The sequence below is a fragment of the Solanum verrucosum genome, unplaced genomic scaffold (assembly GCF_900185275.1).
Source record: "Solanum verrucosum unplaced genomic scaffold, falcon-dt-bn FXZP01000229.1, whole genome shotgun sequence".
Taxonomy (NCBI): domain Eukaryota; kingdom Viridiplantae; phylum Streptophyta; class Magnoliopsida; order Solanales; family Solanaceae; genus Solanum; species Solanum verrucosum.
The window spans coordinates 129,384-153,846 of NW_026020011.1; the positions used below are offsets into that span (position 1 = coordinate 129,384).

The 24,463-nt window shown below is 36.2% G+C and overlaps 1 protein-coding gene across 1 annotated transcript in view; it reads left to right on the forward strand.

The window, feature by feature from the left end:
• The window catches only part of LOC125820257 (uncharacterized), a 32,414-nt gene extending 8,209 nt beyond the window's left edge, over positions 1-24,205 (forward strand). Inside the window, exons 2-4 of the mRNA XM_049499691.1 lie at positions 23,114-23,421; positions 23,497-23,729; positions 23,804-24,205. Coding sequence (XP_049355648.1) covers positions 23,118-23,421; positions 23,497-23,729; positions 23,804-24,082 — 816 coding nt within the window. The 5' untranslated portion in view covers positions 23,114-23,117 and the 3' untranslated portion in view covers positions 24,083-24,205. The remainder of the gene's footprint in view (positions 1-23,113; positions 23,422-23,496; positions 23,730-23,803) is intronic.
• The last annotated feature ends 258 nt before the right edge of the window (positions 24,206-24,463 follow it).

The window sequence follows — 24,463 nt, forward strand, 5'->3', positions numbered from 1 at the left end:
CATTACTTGTATGGTGTGCATGTTGATATATTCACCGATCACAAGAGCCTTCAATATGTGCTTACTCAGAAAGAGCTTAATCTCAAACAGATGAGGTGGTTAGAATTACTCAAGGACTACGACCTGAGTATCCTTTACCACCCAGGTAAGGCCAATGTTGTTGCTGATTCTTTGAGCAGGTTGTCTATGGGTAGCACCGCCCATATTGAAGAAGGAATGAGAGAGTTAGCAAAAGATATGCACAGACTGGCATGCCTGGGAGTCAGACTTACAGATTCCGTAGAAGAATGAATAGAAGTGACGAGCAGGGCCGAGTCATCACTAGTGTCAGAAGTGAAAGAGAAGCAAGATCAAGATCCCATTTTGCTTGAGTTGAAGGCAAATGTCCAAAAGCAAAGAGTATTAGCTTTTGAACAAGGGGGAGATGGTGCATTGAGATATCAAGGCAGATTGTGTGTACATATGGTAGATGGACTCCAAGAAAGGATTATGGAGGAAGCTCATAGCTCCAGATATTCCATTCATTCGGGTTCTACAAAGATGTACCGTGACTTGAGAGAAGTTTATTGGTGGAATGGCATGAAAAAGGACATTGCAGAGTTTGTGGCTAAGTGTCCAAATTGCCAGCAAGTGAAAGTTGAGCACCAAAGGCCCGGTGGTTTGGCTCAGAGAATAGAGCTTCCGGAATGGAAGTGGGAGATGATCAATATGGATTTCATCACAGGGTTGCCAAGGTCGCGCAGACAGCATAATTCTATTTGGGTGATTGTCGACAGAATGACAAAGTCAGCCCATTTTTAACCGGTAAGGACTACCTATTCAGTAGAAGATTATGCCAAGTTGTATATTCAAGAGATAGTGAGACTTCATGGAGTCCCAGTCTCCATTATTTCAGATAGAGGTGCACATTTTACTGCACAGTTCTGGAAATCTTTTCAGAAGGGCTTGGGTTCCAAGGTGAACTTAAGTACTGCCTTTCATCCTCAGACTGATGGGCAAGCAGAGCGTACTATTCATACTTTAGAGGATATGTTGAGGGCTTGTGTGATCGATTTCAAAGGCAATTGGGATGATCACCTACCTCTCATTGAGTTTGCCTACAATAACAGTTATCACTCTAGCATCCAGATGGCTCCTTACGAAGCTCTTTATGGGAGAAGATGTAGATCTCCTATTGGATGGTTTGAAGTTAGTGAAGCACAGTTGATAGGACCAGATTTAGTTCACCAAGCTTTGGAAAATGTGAGAGTGATTCAAGAAAGGTTGAAAACGGCACACAGTCGTCAGAAATCCTACATTGATGTTAGGAGAAGGGCGTTAGAGTTTGAAGTAGATGGTTGGGTATATTTGAAGGTTTCACCCATGAAAGGGGTTATGAGGTTTGGTAAGAAGGGGAAACTTAGTCCCCGGTATATTGGACCTTACCGCATAGCCAAGAGGATTGGCAATGTTGCTTATGAGTTGGAATTACCACAAGAACTAGGAGCGGTTCATCCGGTATTTCATATCTCCATGTTGAAGAAGTGTATCGACGATCCTTCATTGATCCTACTGACTGGAAGTATTAAGATCAAGGATAACTTATCTTATGAGGAGGTGCCTGTTTAGATTTTAGATCGTCAAGTTCGTAGGTTGAGAACGAAAGGTGTAGCCTCAGTCAAGGTCCTGTGGAGGAACCAATTTGTTGAGGAAACCACTTGGGAAGCCGAAGAGGACATGAAGAAGAGATATCCACATCTCTTTGAATCCAGAAGAGATGCAAATTAAGGTATTAATTTTCTTCTTAGTGCTCTTTTAATTATAATGAGCATGTTGCGGTTGTTGTTGTGTTTGCATGGTTGTTTGTTGGGTGTTGAATTAATGTTGCACCCTTAGCTTTGTAAGAGTAACCTCATTCGAGGACGAATGTTTCCAAGGGGGAGATATTGTAACATCCGACAATTTGAAATAGCTAAGACGAGGCTTGGAATTTGAAATTTTTCATTTTTGGAAAAGGATTTGAAAATCTGGAATTTGGCTAAGTGTGGAAATCAGTGAGTTTTTGGCCAACTTTGAGCAGTCATAACTTCCAGCTCATGATGAGTTAGGAGTAGTCCCAGTTATGGTTGTGAAGCTTGTGGAATGATCTTTCCAACGCCGCCGAGTTTGCTCAATTTCGAGTTCGTGTGAGCGAGTTATGCCTTTTATAAGTTGGGCAGTTGGCAGGGAAATCTGACGGAAAATTAAGGGCATTTTGGTCTTTTTCCCTAGCCATTTCTTTTGGAATTATATGGTGTGTTAGGCTGATTTTGGATCATTTTTATCCCATTTTAAAGAGAGAAAGTTAGGGTTCTTGAGAGTGAAGAAGAGAAAAAGAAGAGAAGAAGGAGAAGAAGAAGAGAAGACGAGGAGATCAACAAGTTTCCGTCGTGGAAATCGTCGGGGGTGATCCCTATCAAGGTATGTGAGTTCTTAGTGTGGGTTGATCCTTTCCCCCACACCCCCAACTCATTTTATTATTAGGAAAGAGGATTAGTTGTGTTGTTGAAGTTGATGGTTGTGTTGTTGATATTGTTGATTGTGTTGTTGAAGTCCCTTGTGATTTGGGGCATGTTTCTGGTTGGTTTATGAGTTGTAATCTGTTGAATATTGAGGGATTTATGATTCTAAATGTTTGGGGTTGGAAACCTTGAAGATTAGAAGGTTTAGAGTTGGAGTAAAGAGGGAGAAAAGTCGAAATTGTCAGGGAAAAGGGGTGGCGTGTCGTGCCCCAAGAAGTGCTCTGACCTTCACCCCTTGGGGCGCCGTGCCCTGCAAAGCGCCTAAGCTGGCTCTCTGAGCTGCAAGGGCTGGCGCTCCGCGCCTTGCAGAGCGCCAAGGACGCCATGTTCCCTTTTTCCTTCCATGCTTTCTCATGCATGTTCCTAGGTGTTATACCTACGTTCCCTAGTTATTTCCAACACCCCAAAGTGTTTCTAAACATCCCAAAATCATCCAAATACGTGTGATCATATACCTTGAATCCATAGTCCAATTCAAGGCAAGTTATTATCAAGTTAAAGAAAAGTTAGAGTCAAGTCAAGTCATGTTAAGAAGTAAGTTCAAGCAAGTCCTCCAAGCTTTTCAAGAGTCTTCATTGAATGTTTTAACTTCATTCTTAGACTCAAGTTTCAAGTCAAGCAAAGAGCTTAGAGTTTCAAGCTAAGTAAAGAGTCTCAAGACTCAAGTTAAGTCAAGAGTGTAAGTTGAGTTCATTTCTCAAAAGCTATTAGGGAACTATGTATTCCCAAAGAAATTTCTAAATGTTTTTACATTTGAGTAAGAAAGGAACTATGATTCCAAAAGAGCCTTAGGGCTAGTTTTCAAGGAAAAGGAACATCGTTTTCCAAGTGAGCCTTTGGGCTAGATTTTGAGTAATTATCTCATTTAAAGAAATATGTGTTTAAAACACTTATGAGTTAAAAGCATTTTGGGAGTAGTATTGAGCACCGATTTGGGGACGCGAGTTCATATTAAACTCAACTCTCCATAAGAACCATGTAGCCAACATGGGAGCTATCGGGTCATACTTTTTAGATGATCACGAAAGTTAAACTAGTGGATCCACTTAGTAAAGTTAGCTTCCTATATCAAGACCAGATATAGGATGGTCCTCAGGCAACGTGAGGTAAAACGTTGTATCATTAGCTTCCTATATCATGGAAAGGTATAGGATGGTCCTCGGGCAACGTGAGGTAAAACGTTGTATCACCACTCATATTCATAGTGGTGGTTTGTCAGTTAGAGAAGCTCCCACAGTAGAAAGAGCATGGTTCCTTGAGGGTTCTGCTTAGTACGGATGGGGGTGTGGGACTTCATTCATACATTGCACAAGTAGACCTTGAGAGAAAACATGGTATTTTCATGATATTATAAATATGATCTTTACGTCATGTTTTAAGAGTTTTGCAAGCTTTATATATTGCATGTGTCTTATTGCTTTATATATTGAGTTCAGTTTTTCATGAGTTGAACAGAGCCAAGGTAAGTGTTCTCTTGTACTCTTTTCAAGCTTAAGTCGTGATTTAGCTTTCCAGCTCGCATACTCGTACATTCAATGTATTGATGCCAGTTGGCCTGCATCTTATGACGATGCAGATACAGGTACCTCGGATCAGCATCTTGCACGTCGTTGATCCAGCTAAGCACTCCAGAGTCAGTGGTGAGCCTCCTTGCTTTTCGGAGGACTCAATTATTTTGTGTTCTTAGTTTTGTTTTGTTAGGATGTTGCGGGGTCTGCTCCAACATCCATCTCAGTATGTGTAGAGGCTTCATTGACAGTCAGTCAGTTAGTTTTGAGTCTCTTATCTATGTATATATGTAAATATTCTTTTTTTGAGACTCGAGTTACCTTTTTGGCCAGATGTTATTTTAAGCAGGTTGTTTTAAAAACCTTGCGTTTCATTGAGTTATTCCGCTGAGTTAAGAAAGCCAGGCCAAGGGTTCGCTTGGGGGCCAGCGATGGTCTTCGAGTGCCGGTCCCTCCCAGGGTGTAGGCTCGGGGCGTGACATTCACTTTGTACCAAGCGTGGTACTTGGGACAACCATTAGTATATATCAAGAATGATATCCAAGCCAACCGTTGGGGATATCATGTACCAAGTGTGGTACCCGAGCCAACCAACAAACACATACAATCATGCACAATAACAAACAACATGAACAATAACACTTGAAATCACACGTCACATAACCATTTTATATATGAGATTATCAATATGATGTCGTTCCATATGGCACTCTATGTTTTCCCTAACATGCATTGCACAATGATACTATAAAGCGGTAGACATGCATACATACGTAAATCAAAAAACATACAACCATCACCTATCATGAATCAATCTTCTTAAAAACTCTTAAGAATCAAAGTTTTCCCTTTTTGAAGTGTCTTGGCTTGTTCTTGGTCTAAAATAATAAATACAAGCAACGAAAAATCACAAAGGCCTAATTATACGTGGATTTGACTAAAATCCTAACCCTGGGCAAACTAATGATCAGCATCCCCTACTTAGGGCTTTTTTCACCATAAAATCATGTCAAAAGCCTCCCCTAGGAGGAATAACTTAGAATCTAAGGCTAAAAAAATAATGTACAAAGTTGGGGAATAATAATCTTACCTTTACCGATGAATTCCATGGGAAATTGAGTGCAAATAGATCTATATCGCCCTCCCAGGTTCAAGAACAAAAGTGCAGAAAATAGAAGGTTTTGGAGTTGTTTCTGCATAAAATCATGTTTATTTGCTTCGCTATAGCGATCCCGTTATAATGAAAGTTATCGTGAAATAACGGTCTATACACCCTACTATAGCGGATTATGCAAATTTCAGACACTCAAAATCTCATTTTTCACCACATACCTCTTTCCCTTGATGTCCGAAACTATCTCTTTCACTGAATTCGATTCTGGAAGTTCTACTCGCCCGAATTGATGTCGTGAAGCCCTATGGGTTCCTTAATGTCTTGGATACAAGAAAATAACAGCCAAGCCCATATAGTTCACCCCACCCATTCCTAGGTGGCCCTAGAATGCGCCTAGCCCAAATTCCGTCGGAGGCTGACCTTGCCTAAAAATTTTAAGTTACTACCCAAAAAGGTTTCTGGCCCAAATTCTTTCACTACTAACCTACTCAAAACGACAGATGCAGGTCATTATATACATCTTCTCATAATTCTTCTTGAAAACATAATATTTGCAAGAAAGATCTCTAATCTACTAACTTGCCTTCTCCCAAAATAGTTGTCATGTTTTCTTTTAGAATGGTAATATTAGACTAAAATTTATAAATGAATTTTTTTCTTACATTAATAACTAAAAATATTACAGTTTTTACCACTCTTTCTTATAGTTATTATTGATGAATATCTAATTCGAATAGTAAAAGTCGTCTATGTTTGATTGAACATTGACAGTTGGTAAAATCATTACTCAAGAAACTAAAAATACAATTAAAAACAATTGGAACATATGAAGTGATATTAAGAAATCCTAATGAATGACAACATGATGGCACTAATTTCAACTTTTAATTTTTGTTTGAGATTTCAATTTGCAACCCGCAAATCTGTCCCGCCCCGCCAGATTTTATTTTCAAGAGAATTGAACTCGTCTCGCCTCCTCTCCCGGCCCCAACATAAACTCAAATCCTCCTGACCCCGCAAAAATTATAACCCAACCCGCATCCGCCCTATTCCACCCTATTATCATCCCTATATTTACTCTAATAGCCAAGCATCATGTGTTAGTATTTATCAAAAGATAGTTTTGTTATTTTGTTGGGAATTATATGAAAAGTTAAGTATTTTTTAAAAAGATAGTTAAATGAGGATGCACTTTATTTTAGGTTCGATTATTAACAATTAAATACGGTTGTTAAAAAAATAAAAGTGAGTAAATAAATTCGTGTGAAGCAGTGGAGCTTCGATGATGAGTGTTTGCACTAGATTCAGTGTTTCTAGAGTACTGTTGTCCTATTGGTTTTAGGATCATCTGTAACGACCGGTTCCCGTCGTTATAGAAAAGCCAAAGGGAAAAAATTTTGGGTCAGAAAACTTTTTGGTAGTAACTTGAAATTTCCCAACATAGTTCAGATTTGGACGAAATCGGAGTCAGGGAAGTCTAGGGAAATCTGGTAACAAATGGGAGATCTAATTATGAATTTGATCACATGAGTCGACATCTAAGACGTTAAGGAAACCGTATGACTTTAGGGAATCAAATTCGGGCGAGTAGAACTCCCAAAACAGATCTTAGCGTAAACAAATACTTTCCGAGTGTCATGGGATGAAGGTATGTTGTGAAATGGGGGTTTGGAACTGTTTATTTAGATCTCTGTCTCCGTGTAAGCCGCCAAGGTGGGATTATTCCCGCCAGGGTGGGGCCGCTGTAGTGGGATGAGGTCCATTGTGTCGGGACAGTTGCAATTTAAGTCGGAAATAAACCCCCAAAATGCTATTTTTCTGCAACCTTTGTTCTTGAGAGCTAAGGAACGACCCATGATATTTCTTGAAGGCTTTCCACCTCTTCTAGCACCAAAGGTAAGGTTTTTACTCCCCAAATCCATTTTTCGATTTGTAGAACTTAGTTTCTTGGGTAATTATCGATGGGGGAGAGTTTTGATCTGGGAATTATGGTGGAAAAATCCCTAATCTAGGTATGGAGATCAAGGGTTCGACCTAGGGTTGATATTATTGATTATGATCCAGGTAATTAGGTCTTGTTTATTGATCCTCGCGTTATATTAATTATTTGTAGACCAACAACAAGCAGAAAAAATCTGTAAAGGGAAGAATCAAGTTTCTTACGGGATTCAAGCTTATTCGAGGTAGGTGATGGTTGTGATTTCATGTTTGGGTGATGTATGTTAGTAATTGCTCGTTATAATGCATGTATGTATGCGAATGTTGCACTATTGATTACACTAATCGTAAATAAGTATGAACGAATGATTGTATGCCATGAATCAACACTTGCTTGTATGATTATGAGAATGTACATTGTGATTGTGATTGTGGCTTGTTGAATGGAACTAGTGTCACGTTTCGACACACTAACTGGATCGGATGTCACGTATCGACATACATATTGGAACGGGTGTCACGATCCGACACACTAACTTGGAACGGGTGTCACGATCCGACACGCTAATAGTTTGGGTATGAGTTCCATAAGATGATTATTGACTTGACATATATGTGTATTATTGAGAATGTGGAATTGTACATTGATCCTGAAATGATGACTGATATTGTATATGTTCAGTATATGCCTGTTTTATTATGTTGTGATTATTTGCATATGTTTCACTTATTGGAATAGCCGCGTGATCCTACCAGTACATTGTGGTTGTGTACTGATACTGCACTTGCTTTTTCTTTTTTGAGTACAGGGCATCTTCAGGCGGCTACTGACAGACCTCGTATAGGAGATCAGTGATCAATCAAATTCAAGGGTGAGCCAGTTCTTTCGGGCTGCCATGAGTTTTCTTTTTGTATATGTCCATATCTTCGGACTCAGACTATTTGTTTAGGGTGTTTGTTTAATTTCAGGGTTGCTCCCCCTTTTCTTGGACTTGTTGCACTTTAGATGTTTTAGTACAATGACTTTCAGGTTCTAGGGGTTAATCTTCTGCATTAGTTTGGCTAGTTTATTTAAACCTTTGGAGTTTATGGGAACTCTATATAATTTATGCATTTAATCATGCTTCCATATCTTTAAATATGTAGTATCTTTGTTAAGGCTACTTAGTTGAGTTGTAGTATCGGTTCTCCCACCGGAGGGTTAGTGTGGGTGTCAATCACGACGGTCTGGATTGTGACATCATCACAGAGGCGAACCCATGATTTGAAGACTTCGGGTGCTAGATTCAATGTTTTTAGAGTAGTGTTGTCCTATTTGTTCTAGGATCATCTGACAGAGACGAACTCATCATTTGAAGATTTCGGGTGCACCAAATATGATATCTATATCTAAACTTTAAATAAACGAACCCAGGATTTGAAGACTTCGGGTGTGCTAAATATGATCTCTAAGCTAAACTATAAATAAATAAAAAATAATCAAAAAGGCTCTAGCTAGATTCGAACCATGATCTCTTGGGTGATATTCACTAACTTGTACTAGCAACACAAGGACATTCATATGCTCCTTGTGGGTGCACTATTAATTATATCCTAGTTTTTACCATTTTCTCAAGATAGATATACATATATACACATCATTTTTTCGAAATTAACAGGTGCCCGTGCACCTTCACCCTAACAGGTGGGTCCGCCTTTAATCACAATATTGATAGCTAATAAATGTAACATCTCGCAATTTGAAATAACTAGGAAGAAGCTAATAATTGGAAATATTCACTTTTGGAAAGAATTAAAATCTAGAAATTTTGTTAAGTTAGAATAAATTGAGTTTTGGCCAACTTCAAACAGCCATAACTTCTAGCTCAGGATGAGTTAGAGGTACTTCCAGATATGGTAGGAAATCTCTTGGAATGATCTTTCCAACGCCGCAGGGTTTGCTCGATTTCGAGTTTGTATGAGTGAGTTATGCCCTTTGGAAGTTGGGCTGTTGGAATAAGAAAAGTTCAATCTGAATTTTTAAAGGGTAGTTTGGTCCTTTCCTTGATCAATTATTTTATTTCATTTTTGGTAATTAAGTTAGGGTCTAATCAGAATTAGATCAGTTTATTCTTTTACCAAAATACGCTAGGGCTTGGAGAAAAGAGAAAAGAAGAGGAGAAAGGAGAAGAGAAGCAAGATTCGTCAAGATCGTCGAGTTTAGCTTGTTGATTTCGTCGAGGGTGATCCCTACAAGGTATGTGAGATCACATAGCGTTGGGTTAGTTCACTCACGCGCCCAACTTGATTCCATTTCAGTAAAGTATATTGATTTGAAAGTAAATCCTTTGAATTCTTGATGAAGTTCGTTTGAATCCTTGTGGGTTGTGTTGTTGAAGTTTTCTTGAGATTGATTCACGTTTATAGTTGTGTTTTCCAGTAGAATCTGATGTTATTTGAGGGTATAAATGATTCTAAGTGTTTGGGGGGGAAACCAATGGAGTTTAGAGAGTTTAGAGTTGGAAAACGAAGAAGGAATTTTCGTCAGGAAAATCTGGGCAGTGCCTCAGCGTCGCGGACCTGCTCCCCAGATTTGGGAAAAATTGTTTCGCGGAGCGGAGCGGTCACGGACCGTTCTGCCTCAAAAGTCATTTTCGAACCAAAAATTTAAATACTTCTCCACGTCGCGGACCCACTCTCAAACAGTGATTTCTTGATCTTTTCTCATGTTTAGCTATCTAAAATCATTCCTAAACATCATGAGATATTTCCTATCACAGATCACAATCCTTGAATCCATAATTCAATTCAAGGAAAGTTAAGAGTCAAGTCAGAAGTTAAGAAGCAAGTCAAGAGAAGTTCTTTAAAGTTTTCAAAAAGTTTTTTCCAAATGTTTTAACTTTGTTTTAAGACTAAAAGTTCAAGTTGAGTAGAGATTAATGAGTAAAATTTGAAGTTCATTTCTTCAAAAGTATATGGGGACTATGTATTCCCAAATGATTTAAAATGTTTTCCCATTTAAACAAGAAAGGAAATCTCGATATCCAAAGAACCTTCTGACTAGTTTTTAGAAAAGTGTAATCGCTTTCTAAATGAAGCAAGAGAGGAAACTTTGATTTCCAAGATAGCATTTGAGCTAAATTTTTTAGCACTAATCTCAAATCACAGAAAGAAGTATGTATTAAACATAAGAGCTAATATCATTTGTTTGGGAGTAGTATTGAGCACCGATATGGGAAAAAGTTCAGACAACTCACATCCCCCATAAACCATGTAGCCATCATGGGTAGAAAAGGGTCATACTTTTTAGATGACTCATTTAGTGCTTTTTAGCATAGACTAGTGGATCCACTCAGTAGTTCATGTTTTATACCCCGGCAAGGTATATGACAACCGTGGCAACGTGAGGCAAAACATTGTATCATCACAATAGCTCTTACGTGATGGTTGTCGGTTAGAGAAACTTCCACAGAAGTAATTGTATTCTTATATACATAGTTTATTGTATTTTTACATACGTTTCAGAGTTATATGCATCTTTGCATACACAGAGAGTTGACATCATGTTTTAAACAACTTTTCTTTATATTGCACTTGTTTTAAACTGCTTTATATTGAAATGAGTTCAGTTATGTTGAGTTGAGTTGAGCAAGGTAAGTTCTTCAAATTCTTTTCAAGCCTATGTTGTGTTTAGCAATCCAACTCACATACTCGTACATTCAATGTACTGATGTCAGTTGGCCTGCATCTTATTATGATACAGACGCAGGTAACTAGGATCGGCATCCAGCGCATCGTTGATCCAGTGAGCACTCCAGAGTCAGTTGGTAAGCCTCCTGCATTCCGGAGGACTCCTTTTATTGCTTTCAGTTACTTTGTTAGTTCATTAGAATGTCGTGGGGTTTGTCCCGACATCCATCTCAGTTGTTTTAGAGGCTTCATAGACAGTCAAATGTTAGTTCTTTAGTCTTTTCATTGTCATTTCATATGTTAAGACTTGAGTTGCCATTTTGGCCAAGTTGAATGTTTGACCTTTAAGCATTCTCAATATTTTATTATTCAAGTGAGTATAGTGTCTTTCATCATTATAAATATACATAGAGCTTTCTACTGAGTTAAGTAAGCCAGGCCTAGGGTTCGCTTGGGGCCAACAATGATTTTCGAGTGCCAGCCATGTCTGAAACGTAGGCTCGGGGTGTGACAAACTTGGTATCAAAGCACAGAGTTCAAGAGTGCCAAGGAGTCTATAAAGCCGTGTCTGTAGAGTTCTAGTTATCGGTGTGAAGCGCGCCACATCTATAATTAGGAGGTTGCAACACTTTGGAAAATTTTCGCACTTCTTTCACACTCATTTTGTGCATTAGAGTTTGATCTATCATAGGTTGCCCTGCTAGACGTAACGTTGAGGAACAAGAGTTACCAAATGCACCTGAAGTGCAACCTGAAGGAGAAGTTACCAATGTTGAGTTCTGTGAGGCTATTCGGATGTTAAGTCAAGTTGTGACCAACCAAGCTAGGCAACAAAGAGAGGCTAGACAGGAAGTGGCTGATACTTCTAAGATCCGAGAGTTTTTGAGGATGAATCCTCTAAGTTTTACGGGCTCGAGCACTACTGAGAATCCGGAGAATTTTATTGAGGAAATGAAGAAGGTATTTGAGGTCATGCATGTTGCCAACACCGAGCGAGTTGAACTAGCTGCATATCAACTGAAGAATGTTGCTAGGACTTGGTTTGATCAGTGGAAAGAGGGTAGAGCTGAGGCTGCACCACCTGCGAGTTGGGCTTGTTTTGATGAGGCTTTCTTGGGGCGTTTCTTTCCCCGAGAACTGAAAGAGGCTAAGGTACGAGAGTTCCTCACACTTAAGCAAGATTCTTTGAGTGTTCATGAGTATGGGTTGAAGTTCACTCAACTGTCCTGTTATGCTCCGGAGATGGTTGCGGACATGAGGAGTAGAATGATCGTGTTTGTTACTGGGTTGTCTCGTCTATCGAGTAAGGAAGGTAGGGCTGCAATGCTGATATGTGACATGGATATCTCTAGGTTAATGGTATATGTGCAGCAGGTTGAGGAATAGAAGCTAAGGGATAGAGAAGAGTTTAAGAACAAGAGAGCTAAGACAAGGAATGAGTCTGGGCAATAGAAGAGTAATGCCAACCGATCATCCTTCCAACAGAAACAGAAGGGACCTGCTTCATCATCTACTAGTGCACCTGCACCTAAGAACAAATGTGAGTACAATAGTCAGAATTTCAGAGCTAAGCTTGCTTATTCTAAAGGTAGCATGGCGCAAGGGGGAAGTATGCCTCCTGCCTGCACTAAGTGTGGTAGGAACCACTCAGGTACGTGTCATGAGGGCTCCACTAGTTGTTTCAAGTGTGTTCAGAATGGGCATTTCATGCGAAAATGTCCAAAGAACAAGCAAGGTAATGGTAATGGGGGCAATAGAGCTCAGTCATCTTCAGTTGCTCCACTAGACAGAGCTGCACCTAGAGGGGATACTTCCGATACCGGCGGAGGAACAAACCGTTTGTATGCTATCAATAGTCGCCAAGAGCAAGATGATTCGCCAGATGTTGTCACTGGTATGATCCAAGTCTTTGACTTTACTGTTTATGCTTTGCTAGACCCATGAGCGAGTTTATCTTTTGTAACTTCATATGTTGCTATGAATTTTGATGTTATTCTTGAGCAACTAAGTGAACCATTCAGTGTTTCTACACCTGTTGGTGTCTATTCTAGCAGAGAGAGAGTCTATCGTGATTGTCCCATTTCCGTCAATCACAAGAGTACCATGGCTGATTTAATTGAGTTCGACATGGTAGATTTTGATGTCATTCTTGGTATAGACTGGCTTCATGCATGTTATGCGTCAATAGATTGTAGAACTCGAGTTGTATAGTTCCAGATTCCTTATAGGCCAGTCATAGAGTGGAGTAGTAGTTTAGCAGTGCCTAAGGGTTGTTTCATTTCGTACCTTAAGGCGAGAAAGTTAGTTTCTAAGGGTTGTATCTATCACTTAGTCCGAGTTAATGACTCTAGAGTTGAGATACCTCTCATTCAGTCAGTTCCTATAGTAAAAGAGTTTCCAGAAGTCTTTCCAAAAGTCTTTCTAGATAATCTACCCGGAGTCCCTCCTGAGAGAGAAATAGACTTCGGCATAGACATTCTTTCAGATACTCGTCCTATCTCTATTCCGCCATATAGAATGGCACCAGTAGAGTTGAAAGAGTTAAAAAAATAGTTGAAAGATCTCCTTGATAAGGGTTTCATTCGACCAAGTGTCTCACCTTGGGGCGCTCCGATCTTATTTGTGAGAAAGAAAGATGGTTCCCTTAGGAGGTATATAGATTACCGTCAGTTAAACAAAGTTACCATCAAGAATAAGTACCCTCTTCTGAGAATTGATGATTTTTTCGATCAGCTTCAGGGTGCTTCTTGTTTTTCGAAAATAGACCTCAGATTTGGCTACCATCAGTTGAAAGTAAGGGAATGTGATATTCCCAAGACACATTTAGGACCCGTTATGGTCATTATGAGTTTCTGATCATGTCATTCGGTTTAAATAATGCACTTGCAACGTTCATGGACCTTATGAATAGAGTTTTCAAACCTTATTTAGATATGTTTGTTATCGTCTTCATTGATGACAAACTAATCTATTCAAGGAATGAAGAAGATCATGCTAGTCATCTCAAAATAGTTCTCTAGACTTTGAAAGATAGAGAATTGTATGTCAAGTTCTCTAAGTGTGAGTTTTGGCTTGAGTCTGTGGCATTCTTAGGCCACATTGTGTTTGGAGAGGGAATTAAAGTTGATACTCAAAAGATAGAGGCAGTGCAGAATTGGCCTAGACCCACATCTCCAACTGATATTACGATTTTCTTAGATTTGGCTGGCTATTATAGAAAGTTTGTAGAGGGGTTCTCGTCCATTTTGTCTCTTTTGACCAAATTGACTCAGAAGACAATTAAGTTTCAATGGTCTGAAGCTTGTGAGAAAAGCTTTCAGGAGTTGAAGAATTATAGTTCTGTTTTCGAGTAGAATATGATGTTATTTAAGGGTATAAATGATTCCAAGTGTTTGGGGGGAAAACCAATGGAGTTTAGAGGGTTTAGAGCTGGAAAACGAAGAAGGAATTTTCGTCGGGCAAATCTGGGTAGTGCCTCTGCGTCGTGGACCTGCTCCCCAAATTTGGGAAAAATCATTTCGCATCGCGGAGCGGTCATGGACCGTTTTGCCTCAAAAGTCATTTTCGAACCAAAAATTTAAATACTTCTCTGCGTCACGAACCCACCCTTAAACAATGATTTCTTGATTTTTTTTCTCATGTTTAGCTATCTAAAATTATTCCTAAACATCATGAGATCTTTCCTATCACAAATCACAATCCTTGAATCCATAATTCAATTCAAGGAAAGTTAAGAGTCAAGTTAGAAGTTAAGAAGCAAGTCAAGAGAAGTTCTTTAAAGTTTTCAAAAAGTCTTTTCCAAATGTTTTAACTTTGTTTTAAGACTTAAAGTTCAAGTTGAGTAAAGATTAAAGAGTAAAGTTTGAAGTTCATTTCTTCAGAAGTATATGGGGATTATGCATTCCCAAAAGGTTTAAAATGTTTTCCCATTTAAACAAGAAAGGAAACCTCGATTTCCAAAGAGCCTTCGGGCTAGTTTTCAGAAAAGAGTAATCGCTTTCTAATTGAAGCAAGAGAGGAAACTTTGATTTTCAAGATAGCCTTTGAGCTATGTTTTTGAGCACTAATCTCAAATCACAGAAAGAAGTATGGTTTAAACATAAGAGCTAATATTATTTTTTGGGAGTAGTATTGAGCACCGATATGAGGGAGAGTTTAGACAACTCACATCCCCTATAAACCATGTAGCCATCATGGGTAGAAAAGGGTCATACTAGATGATTCATTTAGTGATTTTTAGCATAGACTAATGGATTCACTTAGTTGTTCAGGTTCTATACCCCCGGCAAGGTATAAGACGGCCCTGGTAGCGTGAGGCAAAACGTTGTATCATCACAATAGCTCTTACATGATGGTTGTCGGTTAGAGAAACTCTCACAAAAGTAATTGTATTCTTATATGCATAGTTTATTGTATTTTTACATACATTTCAGAGTTATATGTGTCTTTGCATACACACAGAGTCAACATCATGTTTTAAATAACTTTTCTTTATATTACACTTGTTTTAAACTGCTTTATATTGAAATGAGTTCAGTTATGTTGAGTTGAGTTGAGCAAGGTAAGTTCTTCATATTCTTTTCAAGCCTATGTTGTGTTTAGCATTTCAACTTGTATACTTGTACATTCAATGTACTGATGTCAGTTGGCCTGCATCTTATTATGATGCAGACACAATGACTAGGATCGGCATCCAATGCATCGTTGATCCAGTGAGCACTCCAGAGTCAGTTGGTGAGCCTCCTTGCATTCCGGAGGACTCCTTTTATTGCTTTCAGTTACTTTGTTAGTTCATTAGGATGTCGTGGGGTTTGTCCCGACATCCATCTCAGTTATTTTAGAAGCTTCATAGACAGTCAGATGTTAGTTCTTTAGTCTTTCATTGCCATTTCATATGTTAAGACTTGAGTTGCCATTTTGGCCAAGTTGAATGTTTGAGTTTTAAGCATTCTCAGTATTTTATTATTCAAGTGAGTATAGTGCTTTTGATCATTCTAAATATGCATAGAGTCTTCCGCTGAGTTAAGTAAGTCAGGCCAAGGGTTCGCTTGGGGCCAATAATGGTTCTCGAGTGCCAGCCATATCCGTGGTGTAGGCTCGGGGAGTGACAATAAAGGTATACAATATTGAACAATAAAATAGCTCACTCGCGTTCTAAAATATTATGTCCAATGATTACCTTCCATATGGAGTATCGTTAGATGTGTAAGCTAATATTCTTGTCAAACGCATCCTCGGAGCCGGTCATTCTATCAAATCAATAAACTCGAGAATTTGTCCTCCTTTTGTTCTGCCACGTGCTCAAATTGTTTTTTTTTCGATACACAAATGTTTCAGTTTGCTATGCAAGCTAAAGATTGTCATTGGTAGTTGAAACAAAACTACACATTAAGTGAAAAATACTTGTAATGATGTGAAGCTTTTTCAAAAAAAAATTGTATAAGCTTAATTAGTCCAAAATAGATGGTATCAAACTATATTAGTAATATTTTTGAATTAATTTAGCCTATCAACTTCTTAATTAAGTTTTATAAACATGGATTTATTTATTATTTTGTACACTTACATAACTCAAGATGAATGTGAACTGTATCGTTCCAAATTTTCTCACTCTTAAATTCCATTCAATCACATTGCGCAGAGATGAATGCCTATAATTAAATAGTTCTTTGGCATTTTGAGGCTCTCTTTCACCCCCTCGGTAATCTTGCAAAGGATAGCGTAGCCCTTTGTATGGAGCTAAAAATCCTTTTGTGTTTCGGAAACCAGCATCAACAACATAATATTTATCTACCAAAAAACATTTTATAAAGAATTACTAAAAGCATATGTGACGTAAATGAGACAGCTTTGTGTAAATAAATAATATTTACTCTAAGGATGTAATTTAAAGTTACCATGTGGCGGAAATGGAAATTGTGACGTTGGTTCAACAAGTGCATTCTCAAGTATTTTACTATCATGTACAATACCTTCCCAATCAGCAGCAACAAAGGTAATCGCATATCAAAATCACAAGCACATAAGACATTTTGTGATGTTCTTCCTTTGCGATTACGATATGCTTGTTGTACCACTTTAGGAACCTCCCCTTCTATATATGTTCCATCAATCGCAACACAATCCTACCAAATAAAAAATACATCAATATTAGTTTAGTGAACATAAAATAAATTGGAAGCATTATAGAATGCACTTCATAAAAATAATGTTTGTAAGAGTAATAAAAATAGTGCTTCCAAGACAATGCAAAGTCATAAAATAAATATTATCTCTTTAAACAAAGTTGATAGGAAATATGTAACTAAATACTAATAACTTACACATAAAATATAAATGTGCACTTATTAAGGCCATAAAATAAATTTATTAATGTGATTGAAATTTTACCTTAAACCAAGGCCAAAATCGAGTATTATGTCGAATTTTGGAATGTACACCAGTCATATTTTTTGGTTGTATAAATGTTGGTGCCATCTTGCTAATTGCCTTGGCAACTATTTTAACATCCCGGTTAATTGTTTCAAGTGAATGTTGAAAAGTTTCACAATCGTGAGGTGTGAGTTAAAGTGACTATATGTTGGTGAGAATAATAAATTTTATGTCGGTGAGAATAACAAATTTTAAAAAGTAATGATGTGATTATAAATTTTATTTACATATGAAACAAATGGTTAGTAGATATAAATGTGGGGTTGTTTTAACAAAATATAAACTCATGGATCAATTATTGTATTAAAATATCTCAAATCATGATATGGAATCACCATATAATTTCATATCATGGTTTTTGGAGAATATGCTATCACCTCTCATGATATGGAATCATGAGATGGAATCAACGTAAAACCGCATGTTCAAATGCTGATTCCATATCACGATATGGTATCACATGGTCAAACGCCTACTAAAAGAGGGTGTAGTCAATCTCTGTCACATATAACAAGTGGGGGTTGTTGTGTCGTAATTTTCCTAACCTTTAGAAAAATCACTTTTTGAAATGTTCTAAGTATAAAACAATTTGAGGAAAATACTTAGAAAAGAGTCGCCACTTAATTTTTTTAAAGAAATTAAGAAAACTTATAATTTTCAAAGATTTAAACAGAAAAATCATTTGAAAATACCAAAGAGGGTTCGGGGTTCAATTTACACTTCGAGAAGGGTTTAAGCATTCGAAGTGTCCGCTAACATGCGGTTGACCTGCGACTTGACTAATATATATTTGACTATTTTAGGAAAATAACGATTTAATATATAAAAAAAAAATAACTTACAATATTTGATTAACTTTGAGAAAATAAATGACAAATGACACAGTTTATATTATTCTATTTTTTAAAAAGGAAGGGATCCAAAATGGAACATTTGACTCGAAAATCAAGTGATTAGAATATTAATAGAATTAGATTAATTAGAATTTATTTGATTCATTTTGAAATAATAATTTAAACCAATTTAATAAATTAAAGCATGAATATCATTTTGAATTAATTGACTAAACCTTTTGAGAAAATGATTAAGTAAGTATTACTATTTTAATTAATTGAAAAGGTTTTGGCTAACATTTTTAAAATTTATTTGATGAAAAATACTTTAACTTAAAACAACTTTAACATGAGTAAAATATGATTAAGTAAAAAGCATTAAAGAACATCTCTTTTTAAGTACAGAAGGTTTAACTTAATTGAAGATATAAAATTTTGACCAATTTTTTGAGAAAAATGACTAACTAGAAAGATAACATTTTAGTTCATTTGAGAAAAATACTTTAACTTAAAAACCACTTTAAAATAAAAATGTGCTCAAGTGAAGTTTTTAAGAACAAAGATTTAACTACAAAATTCGACCAATATTTAATTAATGAAATAAATGACCTTAAAAAAAAGGGTATTCAAAGCAAACCAACACAAAGAAAGTAACTCGTCTTTTGGGGAATATAATTAAGTTAATTAAAATTTATAAAGTTTAGAGTTAAACAACGAACAATAAATAATCACAATTAAATAATTAAAGCGTAAGGGAGAAATTGAATTTGGGCCTTCTTTTGGGCCGATTTCGCTGGAATTTTTATCTTAACCAAATTCCCGTTTTTGTATACACCGACTATATATCAGTGTATATCAGCATGTATATCGGCTCTTTTCGTGTATCTCTTGCTTCCGAACACATGTATTTCGCCTTAGCCCTGTATTCTCACGTTTTTAGCCTGTATATTAGTCCCTAGCCTTGCATATCATGCATACCAATGTATACAGAATGTATACAACCCCTTTTGGGGCTTTCCAGAACGTAATCAGCCTATTCCTTGGGCTTTGAACACAGATGAGGCTGACTCAAAGACGGACTTCAACTCAAAGAAATGCAAGGGATGAGTCCAAAGTGAACTCAGATTGGTATCACATGTCAAAAGAACAAAATAAAAAATAAATTAGCATTTGCAGAGGAAAAAATAATAAGAAGAAGACGATTAATATTACTCTCTAAAGCATGTAACATATCAGCAAACAAATCTTTTAAAGAGAAAAAAAAATGTAATAGGCTGATAATAATGAAGGCAACCCAGTATATTAGCATTTCTAGACAATGTAAGCATGTAAGCAAATCGACAATTTTGAGCATCTAATAGCTTGAAAAGAAATAGTAATAACACTTAGTTCAATGAACATGATTAATTAAGGGAAAGAAGCATATGATAATCCATGCATAAATTTAAAGAACAAGACTTAGGTATAGAGCTAAGAAACAAAATCCTAACATCAAACTCATACGTACTAGATTCAAGTATCAAATATCCTACCAAAGATATTGTTTACCAACAATAAACCAACGATTTAACGAATTTATCATTTTTCATAAGAGACAAAATGCAACCATAACACAATAATGCAAGTATAGAGTAAGCAAATATATCAGTATCAATGTTCCTGACTTCCACTCTATACTTCCACTAAAAGACTAATTAACAAGGAATTGGCAAAATTCCTACACTATTATTGATATATGAACTAAGTGCAAGATTACAGTGACAAAGTGAAATAAAATCCAGGAGAAGAACACATCCAATAATCAACAGGAAGAAATCCAATAAATTTAGCACTAAAAAATAAACAACAACTAAGTTCTATCCAATACTAGTCATGAAGATGGCTAAAAATATGGAGCAAATCATGAGTAAGTCAAGCTTAGCCATATTAAAACATAAACAAGAATGAATCGGAGACAAACTATGATCTAAAAAATAGACCGAGGAACAAGCTTAGGATGACAAGAAAAAGAAAAAAAAACAACAACCAAGAGCTCTTAAAACACAAAGATTAATTTTGAAGAAAACCAATTTTCTTTCGACTTACTCGCACACAAACAAGGGTGAAAAGAAAAGAATGAGGAAACTTGGTAGCAAGGTTGTAAATCAAATTAATATCATGATTTAAAAGTCAAAATAGACATGGATATCATTCAAGCTATGTGAGAACCGAAATCAACTCTACGAGATTAAACTAACATGGACGAGAATCTATAAAGGTGAATCAAAATGACAGGGAAGACAACCAAGACTATAGGTAAGCAGTGAAGAAATAGAACTTATACAGCAGCATATTCAAATTGAAACCGAATGAACAACAAATCACTTCGAGCTAAGCGAGGCAGAGATTCAACTAGTTATATGGATACAAATTTGAATTATTAAACATAACGACCAACATATAATACTAAAGTGACTTCATTGATGCTTGAATCATGCTTACTGCTAAAAAATTCACAGGAAAACGATACTAAAATAAAGACTTAAAGCAAAGGAACCAAACGTTCTTAATAACAAACTCCATACCAAGTATCGAATACATAGCACACCGTATCGAAAACAGAACGTAAGAGAAGGCGAAGTTACCTTCTTTGGAGCAGCGAGCAGGGACGACCAGCTTGAGAGGGCAGCGATTCTTCCACCACAAAAGCCAAATACAAATAGCAAACCAAGAAAATTAAGCAGGGACCTTCTCGGAACTTAGAACAAGAAAGCTAAAATCAAATTTTAAGTGTAAAATTACTATTGTTAAAGAACTCAAACTCGAAACTTCGCCCTTTTTTTTTTTTTCTTCAACACCAATGGATAGGGGGTTTATATAAAGGAAATAAGGGGTCGATTTAGGAGGGAAAAAATTCAAAACTTTTTTTGAACTTTTTCCTCTTTTCAAAGGAAAACAGTAGGAAGTATGGAGGTTTCTGACAAAAGGGACGAGGTGATCGATTAGGGACTGCTAGGGTATGGCTTTTCGCAGATGATCACGTCTCTGGGTTCTCCGCGATTTTCGGTGATTTTAGGCGTGAAGAAGACGAAAGCAAGTATGGGGTGAGGTCGAGTTTGGTATGCGTTGCTGTTGTATCGTTTCTCGCGCGAAGAAGATGCAGGGGTCGTCCGGTTCTTTTGGTATTGCTGATGTTATTGTATTGTAATTGAATTGGGTTTCTTTTGTGGGAATGGGTTGTTGGGCTGGTTGGGATTGTTGTTTGGAATCAAACTTGGGCCACTGAAAAATTAAAAAGAGGCCCAAATCTGGTCTTAATTTGTCAAATTGGGCTTAAAGGGGGTTGGAAGATTTGTATGAAAAGTGGCTAAATGAATTGCAAAATTAGCCACCTTAAATTTAAAATTTAGCCGATTGAGTTAACTTGATGACTTCGGTTAAACTTAAATAAAACAAATTAATATAATTAACTAATGAGTTTCTTAATCTTAACGAAATAAAATAATTAATTTACATATAAACCAAATGACTTAGAATTATAACTATAGTGTAAACTAAACTAGAATGAAAATAAAATCCTTTTGAGATCATTTTTGAATATTCATAAAATATACTAATTATATACATAATTATGTGAAAGATATATATTATCTAAAAACAATTATAAAAGTGACAAGACTATTTAAAATAACCTGCGAACTATATTGTTATTCTTATTATTATTTATTTATTTGAAATTTTATAAAACTAATTATTTAAAATCATTTGAAATTGAAGAAGCTTGATGATTAATCTATAATGTGGAGGTCAAAAATTGGGTGTCAACAGGGGTAAAAGCTAGTCCCTCCGTCTCGCGTTATTTATCTACTTGTTTTTTTACTCCTCTTAAAAAATTAAAAATAAAAAGAATATTTTTATCTTTTATCAATTTTTAGTTCACTCTATATGTGTGCGCTTTAAGGGGTAAAAAATAAAAAAATAAAATTAATTTTGTAATTTAATAATTTGAAATGAATCTTTTTAAAATGTGGACATAAATAATAGACAAGTTAGAGGGATAATTGAGAATCCGGCTCCTCTCAATTTTCTTTGTCTCCATTTTTCCTAAGTTCTAGTTTTGATTAATGACATATGGCATAAGTTAGATTTAATGGTTAAGATTTAATTAATTAAAATATATTTCTAACCATGATTTAGATAATAAGAATGTTCATACAAGTAAAATAAATAAATCTTGCTGATCAGATGTTCTCTTTTTTAACTTAAAAAAACAGAACTAATTTTTTAAAAAAATGAAATGCCTTAGTCTGGGCTCAAACCTAAGCATCTAAGGCAAAATTTAAATCGTCTTAACCTTTCTTTACCATATCAAGTCATGTCTTCAACAATTAGTTATATCCAAAAATATTACTTCTTTCGTCCCATTTTACGTGAGGTAGTTTGACTCGACACGAAGTTTAAGAAAGAAAGGAAAACTTTTAAAATTTGTGGTCCAAAATGAATGATATAAATTTATGTGGCTGTAAATCATTTTATTAAGGATAAAATATATATTTTATAGTTAAATAGTTACTTAATATAAAAATGTGTCATTTTTTCTAAAACGGATAAAAGAAAAAGTAAGTCATATAAATTGAGACAGAGGGAGTAATGTTTAACAACTAACTGATGGCTAAGTGTAGCTCCGCACTTGCCTAAAGTTTGTCCAAGTTATAGCAACTAACTGATGGAATTGTTTCAAGTGACAGAGGGTCCACACATCGTGGAATTTCAACGAAAGGAGGCCAAGTTCTTGGTGGATATTTCAACAAAGGCGGCCATAATATTCAGTTTTAATTTGTTTAGTAAGGGAAAAACGAAAAAATTAAATTAATTTTGTAGTTTAACAAATTATTTGGAATAGATATTTTAAATGTGGATAAATTATAGACAAGTTAGAGGGGTAATTGAGACTATAGTTTATTTATTAGGAAGAAAAAAGGAAAAACGCGTGTAAGTTTAGAAGTTTTACATTTTGTTGACTTTATATATATAACTCTCTACATCAAACGATATAGTATTACATTTCTAACTCAATTTCACATAACTAGACTTAATTCCAAAAATGGAGCCATGGCAAGACCTTAGTGGAAAAGTAGTAATGGTGACGGGTGCGTCATCAGGAATCGGGCTAGAGTTCTGTATCAACTTAGCCAAAGCCGGTTGCAAAATCATTGCTGCTGCTCGTCGTGTTGACAGACTGAAATCTCTCTGTGACCAAATTAATAGTAATTCAAACGGACCTCAACGTGCAATCGCTGTTGAGCTTGATGTCTCTGCTGATAGTACTACCATTGAGTCTGCTGTTCAAATAGCTTGGGATGCATTTGGACGTATTGATGTCTTGATTAACAACGCCGGTGTTAGAGGTACTTGACTATTATTAGTAACTGTGTCACGTAAATTAAGACAAGATAGAATAATTTAATGTTATTGTTGTATAGGGAGTGTGAGCTCTTCAGTGGAAATGACAGAGGAGGAATGGAACAATACATATAACACAAATCTAAGAGGGGCATGGATGGTTTCGAAATATGTTTGTAAGCATATGATCGATGCTAAACAGGGCGGAGGATCTGTTATTAATATCACTTCAATGGCTGGTTTAAATCGTATAGCAGTACCGGGTACTATTGCTTATGGTACTTCAAAGATGGCTCTAGACATGGTCACTAAGGTAGGTTCATTCAATTGAACAAATGAATTGTTATTTATGATAAATTAATTGATTGATTACATTTTAAATGACAGATTATGGCGATTGAATTGGGTGGAGAGAATATCAGAGTGAACTCGATATCACCAGGAGTTGTCAAATCAGAGATAACAGAGGACCTTGTTAAAAATAAATGGTTCCATAAGTTCCTTTTGAGAACTCTTCCTCTGAAATATCTTGGAACTAATGATCCGGCTTTAACATCACTTATTCGATACTTAATGCATGATTCCTCTGAATATATAACAGGCAATGTTTTCATCGTCGATGCTGGTGCTACCTTACCGGGTGTTCCTATTTTCTCATCGCTCTAGCAAGAACTTAGCTCATGAAGTTCAACAAGAAATGGACATGTAAGAGAAATACTGTAATAATGTTGGTTTTTTCTCCTTTATTGTATGTTGAATTCTCGAAGCAATCGAAAATGTTTCTTAATACTTAGCCAATGTTGGAGTGTTTGCGATTTGATTTGGGTCAGTTTTTACTTGAAATTAAAGTTTAATTGATCGTAAATTATTAAGATCAAACAAATTTAGTTAGTTTTAAAATTATTAAAAGCATTTCAATTTTAGTAGATTTTTAAATTATTAAAAATCAAACCAAATCAGATATAATAGACATTAATTGATTTGATTCGTTTGTTCGGTTTTTAATTATAAATAAATATATACCCTTTACATAGTTTTCTACTTAGT